Source organism: Neophocaena asiaeorientalis, unplaced genomic scaffold (assembly GCF_003031525.2).
Source record: "Neophocaena asiaeorientalis asiaeorientalis breed wild unplaced genomic scaffold, Neophocaena_asiaeorientalis_V1.1 scaffold312, whole genome shotgun sequence".
NCBI classification, from domain to species: domain Eukaryota; kingdom Metazoa; phylum Chordata; class Mammalia; order Artiodactyla; family Phocoenidae; genus Neophocaena; species Neophocaena asiaeorientalis.
Window position 1 is genome coordinate 2443122 of NW_020174707.1, and position 17278 is coordinate 2460399.

The following is a 17278-nucleotide window of genomic DNA, read 5'->3' on the forward strand; positions in this document are numbered from 1 at the left end:
CTTACGTTTTAAGGAGAAGACACTGAGTTTATGAAAACCAGCCACGTTAAGTATGAAATGTGTATGTGAATACAGTCCATTGCACAATATCTTACTTTTCTCTCTCCTATATTCATGTTTGAGGTGCAATGTTTGAAAACAATGTTTAAAAGCAATAAAAGGTAATCACAGCTAAGATTCAGGAAGGATTCTTCTAATAGAAACACATATATAAAATATATAACTTTTTCCACTGTGACTTGTTAGGCTATACTGCATTTGTACCATATATGATACTATATTTCAGTTATGAATCTATGATGGATGACTTCCCACGTTTCTCACAGACTGAAAGCAACTGAAAAAGGACTGTTATGATGGACATTTGGATAGTCATGTAAAGTAAAACGGTATGGTAAATGTTCAATTTACCCAAAAAAATTAATAAAAAGAAAGACTTACATCTAGTAGTGTGTGAAGATGCTGATCCTGGAAAACACTGTGTAGGAAATCTAAGTCCTTTTCACTGCAGTCTGTAAGTGCATGAATTTCTTCCAGGCTGTCCAGCACCTGTGAGACTGCTCCTAAGGGAAACAAACAGAAACAGCCAGTAGAGAAAGTCAATGTCAAACCAACCTTCATAAGCTAAATGTTACACCTCAGAACTGCGGGCTAACAGACAGAACTTCAAAGGTTCAGGTCTTTACTGAAAAATAGACTTAAATGCATTTCATATCACTTAAGGATAGAGTATTTGCAGTGAGTTTCTGTTCTTAACGACGTATTTGTGTGTTCCTCATTTTTCAAAGTAAATACTTGAATTAAGGAAATTCATCAACTATAACTGAGCTACTAGAAGATCTGGGTGCAGAACGTTATATCAATACATCAGAAACAGAGTGTGGGTTCCAATGACCCCATGATGTTTTGAAATATTACAGAAGTAACATAGGTGGCCATTTCACACAGGTGCATTCCACCAAGAATGGAAGGTAAGGTCGGCTGTAGATCTGAGGGACAAACCTTCAACTAGGAGCTCCTGCTGTGTAAAATAGGCTTCTTATGATTTTTAAGGCTCAAACTTAAGTTAGCAAAAATCCCACTCCACTCTTTCTCCTTCCTTTACATACAAAGTCAAGGGAACCAAGTTGTTCTTAGTCTATTAGGGCCCTCTTTATTCAAAGGACAAAGACAAAGGGCAGGTATACTGACTGACACTTTCAAATACCATATTAGGTACTAGGGGAAATCATTTTTGCAGGGCAGTGTGGTCACTTTCTTTAAATTTCCTCTAATAACCAGGAATCCAGAGAGGTAGCAGCAGGGAGAAATACACACGGAGCAGTAACAAAGTCACTTAGCCTTAAAGAAGTGATTAGCCAATTTTACTTTGCAGACAACATGCACATACACACTGCAGAGAAAGCAAAGCACCCTGAGAGGCTACGCTTCAGAACGTTAGTGTACACAGTGTCAGAGACATTCTAACGGTAAGTGCCTCACTGCACATGTGACTCTTAGATTCATAGTTTTCAACCAGAAGCAATATTGCCCCTCAGGGGGACATTTGGCAATGTCTGGAGACACTTTTGGTTGTCACAACTGTGGTGGTGGTTGGAGTGAGGGGATAGGTTGTGCTACTGTCATCTAGTGGGTAGAGGCCTGGGATGCTATTAAACATCCTCCAATGCCCAAGATGGCTCCCCAACAAGAATGAATTATGTAGCCCAAAATGTCAATAGTGCTGAAGTAGAGAAACTTTGCTTTACATAAAGATAAAAGATTAAAGATAAAAATCTTGAATTCTCTATGCTGTTTCTAGCTACTTTTGATCTTGGACCTCATCCATTCACATGCACTTATTGGTGACAATGTAAATTAGTACCACTTTTCCAGAAAGCAATCTGGTAATTTGTATCAAAGAGCCTTAAAAATGCTCATGCACTTTGATTCAGTAATTCCATTTACAAAAACCTACATTAAGGAAAAAATAGGAAATGTACAAAAAGCTTTATGTGTAAGGATATCGATCATATAAAATGGACAAATATCTAATAATTAGGGAATGATTACAGAAATTATAGAACATCCATATAAGGGAATATATAGCCACATGAAAATTGTTTTTGAAGAATTTTAAAGACAGAGAAATCTGCATGATGGAAAATTCAAGAAAGCAGACTGCAAAACCTCATAAACTATATATCCCCAATTATAAGTGAAAAAATATATTTACAAATTCAGAAAAAAACCCCAACAGAATGAAAAATACCAAAAAGGTAATAGTAGTTATGTTTATTTTCCTATTTATACTTCATTCTGTTTTTGTCCATATGTTCCAAGGTTTCTACAATGGAAAAAAAAGCTGCTATATAAGCAACTGCTTTCTGCAGTATTTAATTATGTTAAAAATCTGGGGCTTAAGACACACATCAAGTGGTTATCCACATGGAAATTACTGTAGCTAATTTTTTAAAAATTTGACTTTTATTTTGAGATAATTGTAGATTAACATGCAGTTGTAAGAAATAGTACAGAAAGAGCTCATGTACCCCTCACCCACTTACCCCCAATGGTAACATCTTGTAAAACTGTCATATATCATAACCAGGATATTGACATTGATATAGTCAAGCTACAGAATATTTCCATCACCACAAGGATCCTTCATGCTGCCCTTTTATAACTGCAATAATTTCCCCCCTGCCCTTCCCCCTCCTAACCCCTGGCAACTACTAACCTGTTCTCCATTTCTATAAATTTGTCATTTCAAGGATGCTATATAAATGAAACGATACAGTATGTAAACTTTGGGGACTGGCTTTTTTGACTCAGCATTAATTCTCTGGAGATTCATCCAGGTTGTTGCATGTATCAATAGTTTAATCCTTTGTATTCTTGGGTAGTATTCCATGGCAGGGAGGTACCACAACTACCCCCCCCCATAGTCACCCACCCTTTGGAAAAGGGTATTTTATTTTATTTTTTTAAGATCTTTATTGGAGTATAATTGCTTTACAATGGTGTGTTAGTTTCTGCTGTATAACAAAGTGAATCAGCTATACGTATACATATATCCCCATATCCCCTCCCTCTTGCGTCTCCCTCCCACCCTCTCTATCCCACTCCTCTGGGTGGACACAAAGCACCGAGCTGATCTCCCTGTGCCATGTGGCTGCTTCCCACTAGCTATCTATTTTACATTCGCTAGTGTATATACGTCCATGCCACTCTCTCACTTCATCCCAGCTTACCCTTCCCCCTCCCGGTGTCCTCAAGTCCATTCTCTACGTTTGCGTCTTTATTTCTGTCCTGCCCCTAGGTTCTTCAGAACCTTTTTTTTTTTTTCTGATTCCATATATATGTGTTAGCATACAGTATTTGTTTTTCTCTGACTTACTTCACTCTGTATGACAGTCTCTAGGTCCATCCACCTCACTACAAGTAACTCAATTTCATTTCTTTTTATGGCTGAGTAATATTCCATTGTATATATGTGCCACATCTTCTTTATCCATTCATCTGTTGATGGACACTTAGGTTGCTTCCATGTCCTGGCTATTGTAAATAGAGCTGCAATGAACACTGTGGGGACGTACCACAATTTGATCATTCATCTGTTGATGGGGCTGTGGATACTTTTAAATTTTGAATAATTACACATACCAGGTTATTGGTATTCTTTCATTGAAAATATTAAGTGGATACTAAGCAGAATAAAAAAGGTACAAGGCAGAAACCAGTCCTCATTTCCCCTGCTATTCCTGAAAATGTATTAACCTAATCCACTTCCTTCTACCTGCTCTTCTCAGGACTTTTACTTTGTTCTGAATAGGAGAAAAAAATCTGGAAATTAGTTAAAAATCAGCTCTCTCGTCCCTTATTGAAAGCCTTGGAAAGCAAGAGATGATGTAAAGATATTAGTCCCAAATATCCCACTGAGCCCCTGACCCCAGCACATCATCAACAGGAGAATTAAATGATGCCAGGTTTATAAAGTTAGTAAAGCTAGTTCTAAGCTTCTGGATTAACTGCAACAACAAAAATACTAATGAAATATGGGGTTTTTTTGTATATTAAAAAAATTCAACAGATAGCACAGAAAGCTAATGATCATTTTCACTCAGTAATCTTACCTAGTTTTTATTGTCTCTATCCAGCACTGCTTATGCTGATATATAATCTAGGTAGTAGTTTATTAATACTATAAGATTAAAATAAAACAACCTTGTATCTAACGAATACTAAGATGGAAAGTCTAACCACTGGGAAGGAATTTTGGCTGTACCCGATCAGGGACGTATCATTTGTTGGTCTGTGAACTCCCAAAGCTCTGTGCAATTCCTGTCCTACCAGCACTACCCTACATTTGCGTTTGCTCACTCTTCGTTTCTGTGCTGTGAGGTCCTTAAGGCAGGTGTATATTTGATCCATTTTATTACATCCACAAACTATGCCTTGAATTAATTAAGTACCAAAGAAACAACAGTAGCAGCTCCCAATTAGTAAGTGTTTGTTATGTGTCAGGCACATCCCCAGGACAACACAGTAAGGTAACTATAGTACCTGACCTTTCCAGATAGGGAACTGAGGTTCAGAGAGGTCAAGGAAGGTCACAGCTAGAAATGGTACAGCCAGGACTCAACCCCAGTGTGTCTGGATCCAAAGTGTATGCTCTTCTTGACTTACTACAGTAACTGGCCGTACTAGGAAACATAGGGGGAGCCTTCAACAAGAAGTGACGTGTGGTTTATGCATGGATATGGAGGTTAGAAAAGAACCTGAACCCTACTGGGTCAGACAATAACCAAAAAACCTTTACCAAATGTTCCTGCTTTTTGCCAGGTGTGAGGCAGGGGGTTCAGGGAAAACAGGTATGATCCCTGGTCTCAAGGAAGGGGCTCTCAGGCTGATGTGGGAAGTAGGCATACTATACCCTGAAGCAAACAATAGAGAAGAGATAAAAAATAAAGTGGTACAGAAATAGGGCTGCCCAGGGAGGAGCTGGGACAGTCTCAGAGAAGAGGTGGATGAGCAGGAACTCAGCACCTCCACCTAGGTTTCCAGTGTGCTCTGGCAGACCCAGCGGATGCTTTGCTGGAAAGCACAAAGGCATCTATTGCCTGTGTCTCTAGTAGGCAAGACCCACCAGGTCAACAGGTCTATTTAATTTCCTTGGATCTGTCACCTTTTTTGAACTGATTTATAGTCTTATCTTGTACCCAAATGTGATTAACTTTGTAGGTTTCCAATCGTGAAAGGAAGCATTTGCACAGGTGTACTCAAGTTGCCTACTTCAAGCTCTGAAAAGTGCCCCTAATTTAAAGTTTCTGGAATTAGCTAGGAAAATTATAGTTTTTATTCAATTCCTCCTTTGTCTTTTCATATTGAATAAACATATATATTTGGTCTAACCTCAAAATCTTTCTCTATCCTTGATCATTTTAACACTTCCTACTGACACCTCTTCTAAGTTTTGTTATTTCTTTGAGTATGACCAGCAGAACCATATATCTCACAGATGCGTACGATTGATATCCGCAGTTCAACACCCAGCCCATGTAAAGATCTCATAATTTTTCAGTTCATTATAAAATATAAATGTACACAAAGACATTTCTGGGGCTTTTCCATTGCTATTGTTTTAAACACAGAGGCAGTAGTAATAATTAATACAACACAACACACACAAGCTCTTAAGCTGTTACTAGTACTTATTTTGCTGATCAATACTGTCATACATGAAAGAGCTATTGACTTTCCTCAAACTCTGAAAAGGATGTTTTTCTCTATAAAACCGCTGAATAAACTTGTAACTATCTTAAAAAACAAACAAACATTAGTACATAAGTTCACCTCAGAGGGCAATTTATCTAATGGCAGGACTGTAGGTATTCTATTCACTTTTGTATTCCAGGCTGCATTTTGCAGTGTGCTTTGCACAAAGAGACACAATAAAATAGGTTTGATTAAAATGATTGTTTTCTGAGCAAATTCTAAAGAATTGCAAATAAAATATTATAATGAGAAATATGTAACCACTGAAAACAGTTTATTTTATAGCAGTTTCCTCAAAGTCACAATGAAAATTATTTTAATACTTCTATTTGTGTAACAGTTTATAATTTCCAAAGTGCTTTTCACAGTTATTATCTTATGTGATTCCACAATAACCCTGTCCTGTAGACAAGTGTATTTATATTTGAAAAATCGGACGCTCATTGGGGTTAAATGACTGTGGAGCCACATCAGTGAGTACGAGAGTGAGTCTTAGAACCCAGGTCTCTAACACCTAGTCCTTCCACTACAGACTGGTCCCTCCTGAAACCATGTTTTACCCTCAGCAACACACCTGAATAATCTGCATTTGGTAATGAGATGATATCCAATTTCTATTTTCTTTTTGATCTGAATTTTGTTTACCATATAAGGTTTATTTTCTTACGCTTTGGTCCAAACTTTCACAATGATAAATTTATTAGAAAGTAATCAAGCCTTGTCTTCAGAATAGTATTTTGCTTTAACTTTTGCATAATTCATTTGGTAATCAAGTTTGTATCTAAAAATTAGGTTGATAATCATACATTTTAACTTTGAACATTTCTACTTTTTCCAAGAATCTCACTGATACTTTCTAAAAAGTTTTCTACTACTGTTATGAAGTAATAATCAAAAGAAGCATAAATACATCACCTGTTTTAAAAATGTTTTCTGAGTCTATTTCTTTAGAGAAATATGCTTTAAAGGTCAATAAAACTTTGAGTCTAGAACAGTTTCATTACAAGAGTGGAAAAGTCTCATAAAAAAGTTGACTGAGTAAAAATAACCTGAAAGGAGGACAGAAAAATAAATAGTAGAATGTTAAAAACGTTCTCAGTGTCAAAGTAGGTTGAGTCTGTCTTAAAACTATTTCCCCCTAGCTTTACTATAAAAAGTTTCAAACATATGGAAAGTTGAAAGAACTGTACTCACCACCTAGATTCTACAATTAACAGTTTGCAATATTTGCTTTATCACATATCTGTCCACACATCAATTCATCTTATTTTTCATTCACCTCAAAATAAGTGGCAGATGGTCAACATCAGTACACTTCACCTCTAAGTACATCAGCATAGATTTTAATACTTCTGTCTCTCAGGTAAAATTTACATAGAGTGAAATACACAAATCTTAAGTGTACCATTCAATGAGTTTTGATAAATGTATACACTGCATACATCTGATAAACCGCATATATACCCATGTATGCAGTTATTTCAGCAACAAAGATTTGTATGTGTATATTTTAAAAATTATATGTATAGCTATAAAACTTAATATCACTGAGCAAATTCAGCATCTCAATCTAGTCTAGTTTCTCCTGAAGAGTTATCAATAACCTCTATTTCCTATTACATTAGCAGTCCTATTTATATAACACCGAATCAGTACACATACATTCATATCACTCACTCAATTAAAGCCCTTCCTTGCAAGCACAGTAGCATTAAAAAAAAAATCTGCTTACTAAGGTAGAATTAAGTTAAAATTCATCAATTTAGGTGTACATTTTCATCACTCCACAAAAGTTCCTTTTTGCCCCTTTGCAGTCAATCTCTCCCCCCACCCCTACCCCTGGACAACAGGTTTTATTCCCACTGTACAAAGCAAATCCTGGTTATCAGTCAAGTTATAAGCAATAGTGAATCCTGTAATGAAAACTGTATTTTGGACTTAAGCATCTGTGCTATATCCAATTCAAGTTATGAAAACTTACACATGGTGATAAATGCTTTAGATTCTTTGTGTATAGATTATAGTGCAGATGCCTTCAAATTTATTAGTTAAAAGAAGTAAAAACTCTGCAAATGTATTCTGTCAGAGTACAGATACCATAATTCTAATGCCATTTTACTTGTTAAAACAATCTGTATTTCCAAATAGCAACATCACTGGGCACAAATTTGTCAAAGTACTTTAAATAACATTCTGCGGGTTGTTAAGTGCCCATTCATAATAAGGCCTTACAACTAAGGAAAAGCACTACTTGATACCTCCAAGATGTTTTCATTCCCAAATGACACAATAGGTCTGCTGATTGAAAAAAAAAAAAAAAGGAGAGGGGTACTAAATCTGGAGAAACAAAAACAGTTACAAATGGGAAGTGTCTTACATTCCAATGGTTATTAACTTGTACATAGTGGGCAGCCTCTGAGATGGCCCCCAAGATCCCTGACTCCTGGTATTCACACCCTTATATAATCAATTCTTTCCCTGAAGTGTAGGCTGGACTTATTAACTCACTTGTCACAAGCACAAGAGGGCAGAAGTGATAGGACGTCACTTCTGAGATCAGGTTATAAGGACTGTGGCTTCTGTCTTGGGTGCTCTCTCTTACTTTTGCCCTCTCTCTTTGATCATCTGTGCCAGGGTAAGCAAGCTTCTAGGCTGTGAGCAGCCCTATGGAGAGGCCCAACAGTCCGTGAGGAACTGAAGCCTGTCAACCCCCATGTGAGTGAGCATGGAAGAGGATTCCCCCTACAGCTGGGCCTTCAAATAAGATCACAGCTCTGGATGACATCTTGACTGCAATGTCATGAGAGATCTTGAGCCAGAGGTACTCAGCTAAGCCATGCTCAGATTCCTGACCAATAGAAACTGTTAGATGATAAATGCTGTTTAGAGCTTATTCATTAGAGAGCAACAGATAACTAACATACTGTGAGATTTTTATATTAAATTGGCTGCAATTTGAGCTACAAGTAATTAATGCAAGAAAGTGTGGCAATGAATTTAATTAGTAGCACCCAGATTTTCTATTTATCTTTGTCTCTTATATACTTTCCCCCCAGTAAGCACAATGTTGAGGTAAAGATTTATTCTATTATTTTAATTGAAATTATTATTGAGATAATTGGAGATTTATATGCAGTTGTAAGAAATAATACAGAGATCCCTGTATTATTTTCCTCACTGGTAACGTTTTACAAAACATAGTGTAATATCACAACCAGAATACTGACATTGATACAATCCACCCATCTCATTTAGATTGCCCTAGTTTTACTAATACTCATTTGTGTGTATGTAATTTCTTACATACTTTTTACTTTACTATTCTCACATACTCAAATTATATCCCTTTGTAATGAAAATCTAGCCATTACATTATTCTTTATAAATGTTCTTTCTGATGGTAGAAGTTAAGAGACATGAATCCAGGAGTTTATTTCACAGCTCCATGTCAATAAGCTAAAAATAGAGTCAGTAACAGAGTAAAAAAAACTGCTTATAGATTAAAGGAACGTTCACTTACCCTGAAAGTTTTCTTGAAAGCAAACTATAAAATAAATTGTTAGCCTTTCCCTGGAATTAATGTATTTGTGCTTGAAATTCAGATGTGAAATAATATTAAGTGCACTTAAAATTTTAACACTGCCTCTTTTTCCTCTTATGAAAGAAGTAAGAAGTATTATTTGTATAACAATGCTTCAGGAAATCAATATATCCAAGTTTTCATTGTATGGTCAAGCAGTGTTAAAATTCGTAAATAAACATCTAAGCAGAAACAGCCAAGGAAAAAGTCAAGCTGATTATGAACCATGCAAAGCCAAACACTTTTGCATAAAAGATAAACCTTAGAGGAAAGCAAAGGGATACCTACTTTCTGCTGCTAGAAGTCCTAGGAGGAAGGCAGCATATGGACAAACAACAAACAGTATGATTTTAGAGCAAGCGGGTTATCAAGCCACAGTTGGGCCCAGTAGATGAGCCACAAGAAGCATGGTCTCTTAGCTGAGCCCAAAGTGAGCCCTTGTGTTCCATGAGAACATCCCCTGGGTTCTGATTCTGACTTCTTTGATTTGAAAGACAAGAACAGAATATTTCCACTTTGTTAAGTAACAAAGCAACAATACACTGTTTATCTTAAGATTAAACCTAACAAATTCTAGAGAATGTATAATGGACTAATTTCAATAATCAAAATAGGAAAAAATATATTATATAAACATTATTTTACAACGTAAACAGCATACCTAAACATGTTAAACTCTTCTTTAGATGACAAACTGATTCATTTTAAATTATTTTTTCCACTGTTAATGAAAGGCTCTGTTAAATTATTTTTTAAAAATTAAAATTATGATTTTGAATAGAATTTGCAGGGAGGAAAATAGGATTGCCAGCTTTTAATTTTGTCAAGCAAGGTCATTAAGAAAAAAAATTTAACAAACTACCATTTACTATCATTTCACAGAAAGAATAGAAAAGGCATTATCTAAAGATGAAAAACAGTCCATCTCAAGAAAGGACAGTTGGCGACCTTATACCGTTCTCTCTCTAACTCCTCCTTCCCCCACCCCCTCACCCCTGCCCTACAAGCACATGCTTTATGATCACTTTTTTCTTTTTGACATGGGCTTTCTGGAAGAACGTTCAGGTAAAGATGAAAAGTGCTTTATGTTTTGTACTGTAAAACAAACCCATGCAAATTTGAACAGAAAGGCAGTGGAAAGGATAACATTGGGAACTTAAAATAAATGATGGAGAATTAAAGGGCTAGGATTAAACAGAGAAGAATTTAGGCTTAAAATTAATGAAAATATTAAAAATAAAAATGCATTGAAAAATGAAAATACAGATGTGTTAACTTATGTAAGTATAAAGCCCTTATATGAGTCTAGATAAAACATCATAGGCTTTCTGCAACTAACCATACAACCACTGCTGTTAGTTGCAGTAAAGGAAATTTGCAAAGACAGATATTTGATAAATAATGCTGACAATAATAGATAATGCCTTCCTTTAAATGGCCTAGTATTAAAAGTTAATTTTAGGAACATATGATAATTCCTGATGGCCATGTGAAATTTAGGAAAACATTAAAATTTTCTTCAAAAATTTCCTTTGTCTTTGACATCTGACTATATAAAAATTTCCTCTTCATTTAGGGTAGCTAATCAGACACTTACACTGCATAACAATTTTATCTTTTATTGATAGCAGCTGGACAGTGCCCTCAAAAGTATTTTAGAGACATTTAGCACATGGAATGAAGATACAGACTGCTTGCAAGATCGTTAAGCTCCAGAAACTTAAAAAAAAAAAAAGGCATAGGGTGAGACTACAGGAAAGGGAAGCAATATATGCAAAATTGTGAACAACTAATTTGAGGGCTTGCAGGCTACCCACAAGACAGTGTGAGAAATTTCCTTTTTTAAAAAGTAAATACTGTAATCAGAAACTATTTCAACCATATCGTTTAGAGATTGTACTAAAAAAAAACAGAAAAAAATTGGGCAATAAAAATGTATTTAATAGAAAATAAGCATAACTATAGACAATTCCTTTTCCTAAAAGAAAAATCCAGCTCTTCACAGAAAGGAATACTTAAGAGCTCATTAAAGTCTTGCTAAGCAGAGGTAAATATTAAGGGGCAACATTAAAGATTAGGTCTTTGAAGCTGTTGCAAGGCCCATCCTGCTCTCTTCCCATTTCTAAAGATGAAAATGGTATTAGAGATCTTGACCCAAAATCTCTAAATATATTCCAAGTATGTGACTATATCATGTAGCCACAGTACAACATAAAACTGTTACTAGATTCACTCCCCCTAAAAAGGGTTAACTGTAACCTGAGTGTGAGGAAGGAAGAAGGAGGTCTGAGCTAACAACAACAGAAAGCTACAAAATGGACTGGAAGAAAAAAAGACAGATGTGAAACAATAGGGAGTGGTGGGGAATATACCTATAACACAACTACGCCTTGCCTTGCCTTTCCTGTGGGAAGGACTCTGGATAATTACCAAGTCAGCACAAGAGGAAAAGAGCAAGTCCTCCTCAGAGTCTCTTCTCTAAGATTCCCATTTATGAATGCTTTTGGAAATCACCTTCACTCAAAAGAGGAAGATTCACATCCCAATTGGTAAAGGTCAAAATAAGGAACTATATAGCTGCTGGAATGGGAAATTTGATCCTGTTATTTTGCACAAGGTATAAGCACATACCAATTGGTAAGAAACTCTCTGTGTGTATATGCGCATGTGAGCAGGTATGTGCACATACGTGTATAACAGAGGAAGGAAGAAGCATAAATACTGACAAATTGCTCATGGTTCCAACATGTAAGAAGCTTAGCACATCCATTCTTCCTCTATGGCTACCAGTGAAGGACAAACAACTCATGCTTTAGGAAGGGCCCTGGGCCTTGATTCCAATGCTGATGCACGAATATTGAATGAGCCAGTCCGAGAGTACAAAAATCAAATCACTAGCGCAAAGTCAACCATATGACAAATACCGAGTAATTCTAATGAAAGAAAGAAAAGTTGAGGCCAGAGGACATATGATATAGGAGTTAAGTAAATAAATACACAAATAAAAATTAAAAACTGTAACACAGGGCTTCCCTGGTGGTGCAGTGGTTGAGAGTCCGCCTGCCGATGCAGGGGACACGGGTTCGTGCCCCGGTGTGGGAGGATCCCACATGCCGCGGAGCGGCTGGGCCCGTGAGCCATGGCCACTGAGCCTGCGCGTCCGGAGCCTGTTGCTCCGCAACGGGAGAGGCCACAACAGTGAGAGGCCCGCGTACCGCAAAAAAAAAAAAAAAAAAAAAAAAACTGTAACACATATACATGCATTTACGTATACATATAAATGGGTCCTATGTATTTTTAGTAAATAATCCTTGAGAATACCTCACTGGTAAGATGGAAATCTGAGCATTTTATAAAATAATTTTGTGAACATTAGTGGGTTTTTTCAGGAGTATCTATATACATTTCATCAAAATAGGCAATTCTTCTTCTATGCTCCTCTCCCTTGAATGCTTGTGTAGACTTGCTATAGACTTTATAAAAAGAGATGAACTTGTAAGTTGTTTCTAGAGATAATTCACAAGACAGCTTTACATTGAAAGATTCAATTAAAAGCAGTGCTGTTCCAAAGTCTGATCTGCTACAGTTGACATGGGGAAAATCTTACATCGGAAATTTTTGTTGAGGTAGAAGGTAATCACAAAGATTCAAAAAGACTGACTACAAATGTTGGATTGGATGAAGTGCAGTGTTGGGTCTGGAGGGGAGAAAGGGGAAGAAGTATTTCCGAGATTAAAAAAAGTGAAATGTCAGTTTGGAGCAGTAGGGGAAAGCAATTTTGGTATTAAAATGAAAAGGAATCAGACACATGTGGATGGAATTTGGCTGCTGACAAACTTCCTTAGAATCCCATGGAGGATCTGACTAGATTCACAGAAAAAGTTTATTCATAATGGAAGAGAAAGGATGTAGACACTCAATGATTCACACTGGTGAATGAATGAATGATTCAATTACCTGAGGAGGTAGGGTCTTCGGAGAAGTCTGGCAACTCTTCAGGGGGATCCCCATAGAATGAGTTGAATTTGTGACTTGAAACAGCTGCTAGTACTGCACCCTAAAGCAAAGAGATGAAAAAAATATATATATATTTTAAAATTTTGTTTTTGTTTTTGGCCATGCTGCGTGGCTTGTGGGATCTTAGTTCCCTGACCAGGTATTGAACCCAGGCCCTTGGCAGTGAAAAGTGCAGAGTCCTAACCAATGGACCGCCAGGGAAGTCCTGAAAAATATATATTGATACTATTAAAAGAAATACAATAAACAACAAGGTCCTACTGTATAGCACAGGGAACTATATTCAATATCCTAAGATAAACCATAATGGAAAAGAATATAAAAAAAGAGAATGTATATATGTATAACTGAATCACTTTGCTGTACAGTAGAAATTAACACACTGTAAATCACCTATACTTCAATAAAAAATATTGATAAAAAGAAATACATAAATACAAAAAAGTTAATTACCAAATATTTATTAAAGAATTATTCAGAAGGTCAAATATATAGGAGATGATAGCTAGAAAAGAGCTGGTTTTAAATAATTTTGGATTCCTTTAGATAAATCACACACGCACATACCAGACTAACACTGTTGAGGATTGTAAAAGTATTATGAAACCATTTACATCTTGAACTTAAACATATATTAGATAATGAAATATTCTGCAGTCACTATAAAATGATGCTGCAGAAGAGTGTTTACTGAAATGATAAGGTGTTTGTGATGAATTACACAAAAAAAGGTTTTAAAAAATCTGTAGTAGTATGATCTTATTTTTGAAAAAAAAGTTAATAAAGATATAAAAGACCGAATATATACCAAAATGTTAATAGTATTAATTATCCCTGGGTAGTAGGAATGTGAGTCATTTTTCTTTTTTTAAATCTTTTTTTCCTTTCTTTTTGATATTAATAATGACTATATGTTACTCTTGTACAGTATTCTCACTCAGGCCACCCAGCAGAATCAACTACATGTTGACTCTTCTAAACTTCATGCGTAGCCTCCCTTGATTCCTAGTTGAGAACCACTGTCATATTGAGTCCATGATATCCCTTAAGACTACTGGGTAGAAAAATGTTGGGAATTATTGTTTCAGTAACAACAAGAACAATAAAAGTTATTTTGTATGTGTTGAATCACGTGAGTGTTAGGTGTAGGTCAGAATATCCAGGTGTGTTCCTGGGCTCTGCCACTTTCCGTCTGCATGACCTTACTTGATTTAATCATTTAACCTCTTGAGGTTTTCTCATTTGTAAAGTGAGGATATTAAAACTGACATAGCTTACCTTACGTGATTGTCAAAAGTCGTAATGTTTATGAAAGTGCTTTGCAAATCATAAAGCATTTTGTAAGTGCAAATTATTACTAACCCTACTAATATGTAGCTAGAACCTGAGTAGAGCCTTTGCTGCTTTAGGGAGGATTGCTCACTTAGGTAGTCTAAGTATCATATCACCCTAGTAGTCTAAGTGTAAAGTAGCTTAAGTCTAGATTTTAAATACTGAACTCTTGGATTTTTCTGAAAAGAAAGATCAAACTTTTGTGTATATAGGTATTTATTAAATATCATTAATAATCACAATAATAAAGTTAATAATTACTAATAATTCTAATAACATTATTAATGGAAACACATTTCTACAAGGTTCATTTTTTTGGGGGGTGGTTATGTTAGGGTTTCTTTCTACAAATATAAACTGAAAAAGAGAAAATATAAACAGAAAGGGAAGAGCAAAAAGTAGAGAAGTGATCTTGATGATACCATTCCAGGCAACTTTTTTAGATTTCCAATAGTCCAGGGTTAATGCATGAGAGGTTCTTATGCAGAATTTTATGGTCAGCTACCATGAGGAAAAAAATAGTACTGAATGTTGAGTTCTTCTTTCTGTAGTAGAAGCTTATTTCACTTTACATATTACACATGTTCCCTAAAAGCTGGGTGAAAATGGAATTTTTATAGATCAAAGTACAGGTTTCCCATACACTGAAACTAAAATTTTAGAGATGCTTTATTTTTATTTCCAAATGAAGTTCAGCTGAGTTTCTTAATATGTTAATGTTTCAAGGCCTGTTCTAGTTACCACTATAGTCAAAGATCTAGAAATATTTATACTGGGAAAGCACTATTTAAAAGAGCCCTGAGAGGTAAATTCTTTTGAAACAATAGTAGCAAGTTCCTAATTTATCTGTCTTATGGTTAGCAGTTTTGTTTATTTAGCTCTCTAAACTCAGTGACTGCATGTGGTTCGAAAATTCAATGCAAAGCTATTATGTAAAACAGCAAAATGGTTCCAGAACAGTTTATGGATTTATAGAATTTTATTGGAGTTGGAGAGTCAACCTTCAAGATGATTCATTCTAGGAGACTCATTTTGCAGATGAAGAAACTGAGGTCTAGAGAGGCTTAGTAACCTATTAAGGTTGCTGCCAACTTAGAGACAGAATCAAGAGTAGACAGAATGGAGGTCTTCTGACTACTCTTCCCAGTTCAAGGGTTTTTACTCTACTAGGGGTCAAAAATATTTTCCTGTAAAGGGCCAGACAGTGAATATTTTAGGCTTGCAGGGCATATAGTCTCTGTTGTAACTATTCAACTCTGCCATTTAGCATGAAAGCAGCTATAGACTATATGTACATGAATTTCCATCACTGTATTCCAATAAAACTTTATATATATAAATAGAAATATAGATGTATTAATTTGTGAAATCGTAAAGCTCTTATGTGAGTGCTTTGGTCCCCAGATTGTAGTTTGCCAACCCCTCTACTACACTGTTGCTATTGAAGAGCCTGTGGATATAACAACATAAAACCAGATCTTATACAAGTAGTTCTTCAAACTTTCCAGTTTATTAAATCCTTCGTAAAGAAGTTTTCTATCTACTTTAGTTTAGAAGATATACTTCAGTAAGTTTTGAGAGTAAAACATAACAATTGTGAGTTAAGACCATTCACGGGCTTCCCTGGTGGCACAGTGGTTAAGAATCCGCCTGCCAATGGAGGGGACACAGGTTTGGTCCCTGGCCTGGAAAGATCCCACCTGCCACGGGGCAGCTAAGCCCGTGCGCCACAACTACTAAGCCTGCACTCTAGAGAGGCAGATTTTAAATTCAAAGAAAAAGCGAACTACATACAAGTAATTAAGCTCAATCATAATTGTAGCTAATATGTCAAACATCAAAATGGAACACTCCCCACTAGATGATTCTGTGTCTCATTTAAGGAAGTGGAAAACAAACAAAGAAAATGGTCAGCTTAGACTTCTGCTAAGTTAAGCTGCTGTACATGCACTTAGGGAAGCAACAAAGTTATTAAGTAAGGAACAGGAGAGTTGAACACAGATGAATTACTGACTTGAAGACAGAGTCAAAAGCCAATACCCCCTTTCTGGTGCCCCCTAACTGAGCTCAGAAACAAGTACCATGAAATCTGATAGGCCCAAGGGCAGGGAGGTATATTTTTAAAAGTCTAAATACAAAACACACAAGTATGAGATATAGAAAACTGGCTTTGCACCCAAGTGGCAAGGACACACAATCATTTTGTGATATACTGAGGGGGCAAAACGCATCACAGGGGCATACAAATTCAAGTGTCACTTAAGAATCTGAGAGAGGATCATCTTACTAAGATTCAGAACACAACTCAAAACCGTAAAAAGGGTGGAGAATTTGGAGTGGTTGAGGCTGACCAAAAGGCTAGAAAATCATTTCGAGCCAGAAATGTTAAAGGATTTAGGTTGACTACATGTAAGAATTAGGTCCTAGATGATAATGAGGTAAGATCATTAATTAAATCAGAACTTCCCATCTCTCTCCATATAGTCACAACCAAAGTCATCATTCAGTTTAGTCAGCATAGCCTATGTGTATTTGATACTTAAGCATAATCTAAACAAAAGTCGAAAAGCTAGAGTTTCAAAATTAAGTCAG

The 17278-nt window shown here is 36.0% G+C and overlaps 1 protein-coding gene across 4 annotated transcripts in view; it reads right to left on the reverse strand.

Moving 5' to 3' along the window:
- The window catches only part of CASK (calcium/calmodulin dependent serine protein kinase), a 373376-nt gene that overhangs the window by 90250 nt on the left and 265848 nt on the right, over window positions 1–17278 (reverse strand). For all 4 annotated transcript variants that reach the window (XM_024759851.1, XM_024759848.1, XM_024759849.1 and 1 more), the window contains exons 10-11: window positions 13295–13394; window positions 442–563 (exon numbers count right to left, since the gene is read on the reverse strand). In XM_024759851.1, coding sequence (XP_024615619.1) covers window positions 442–563; window positions 13295–13394 — 222 coding nt within the window. The remainder of the gene's footprint in view (window positions 1–441; window positions 564–13294; window positions 13395–17278) is intronic.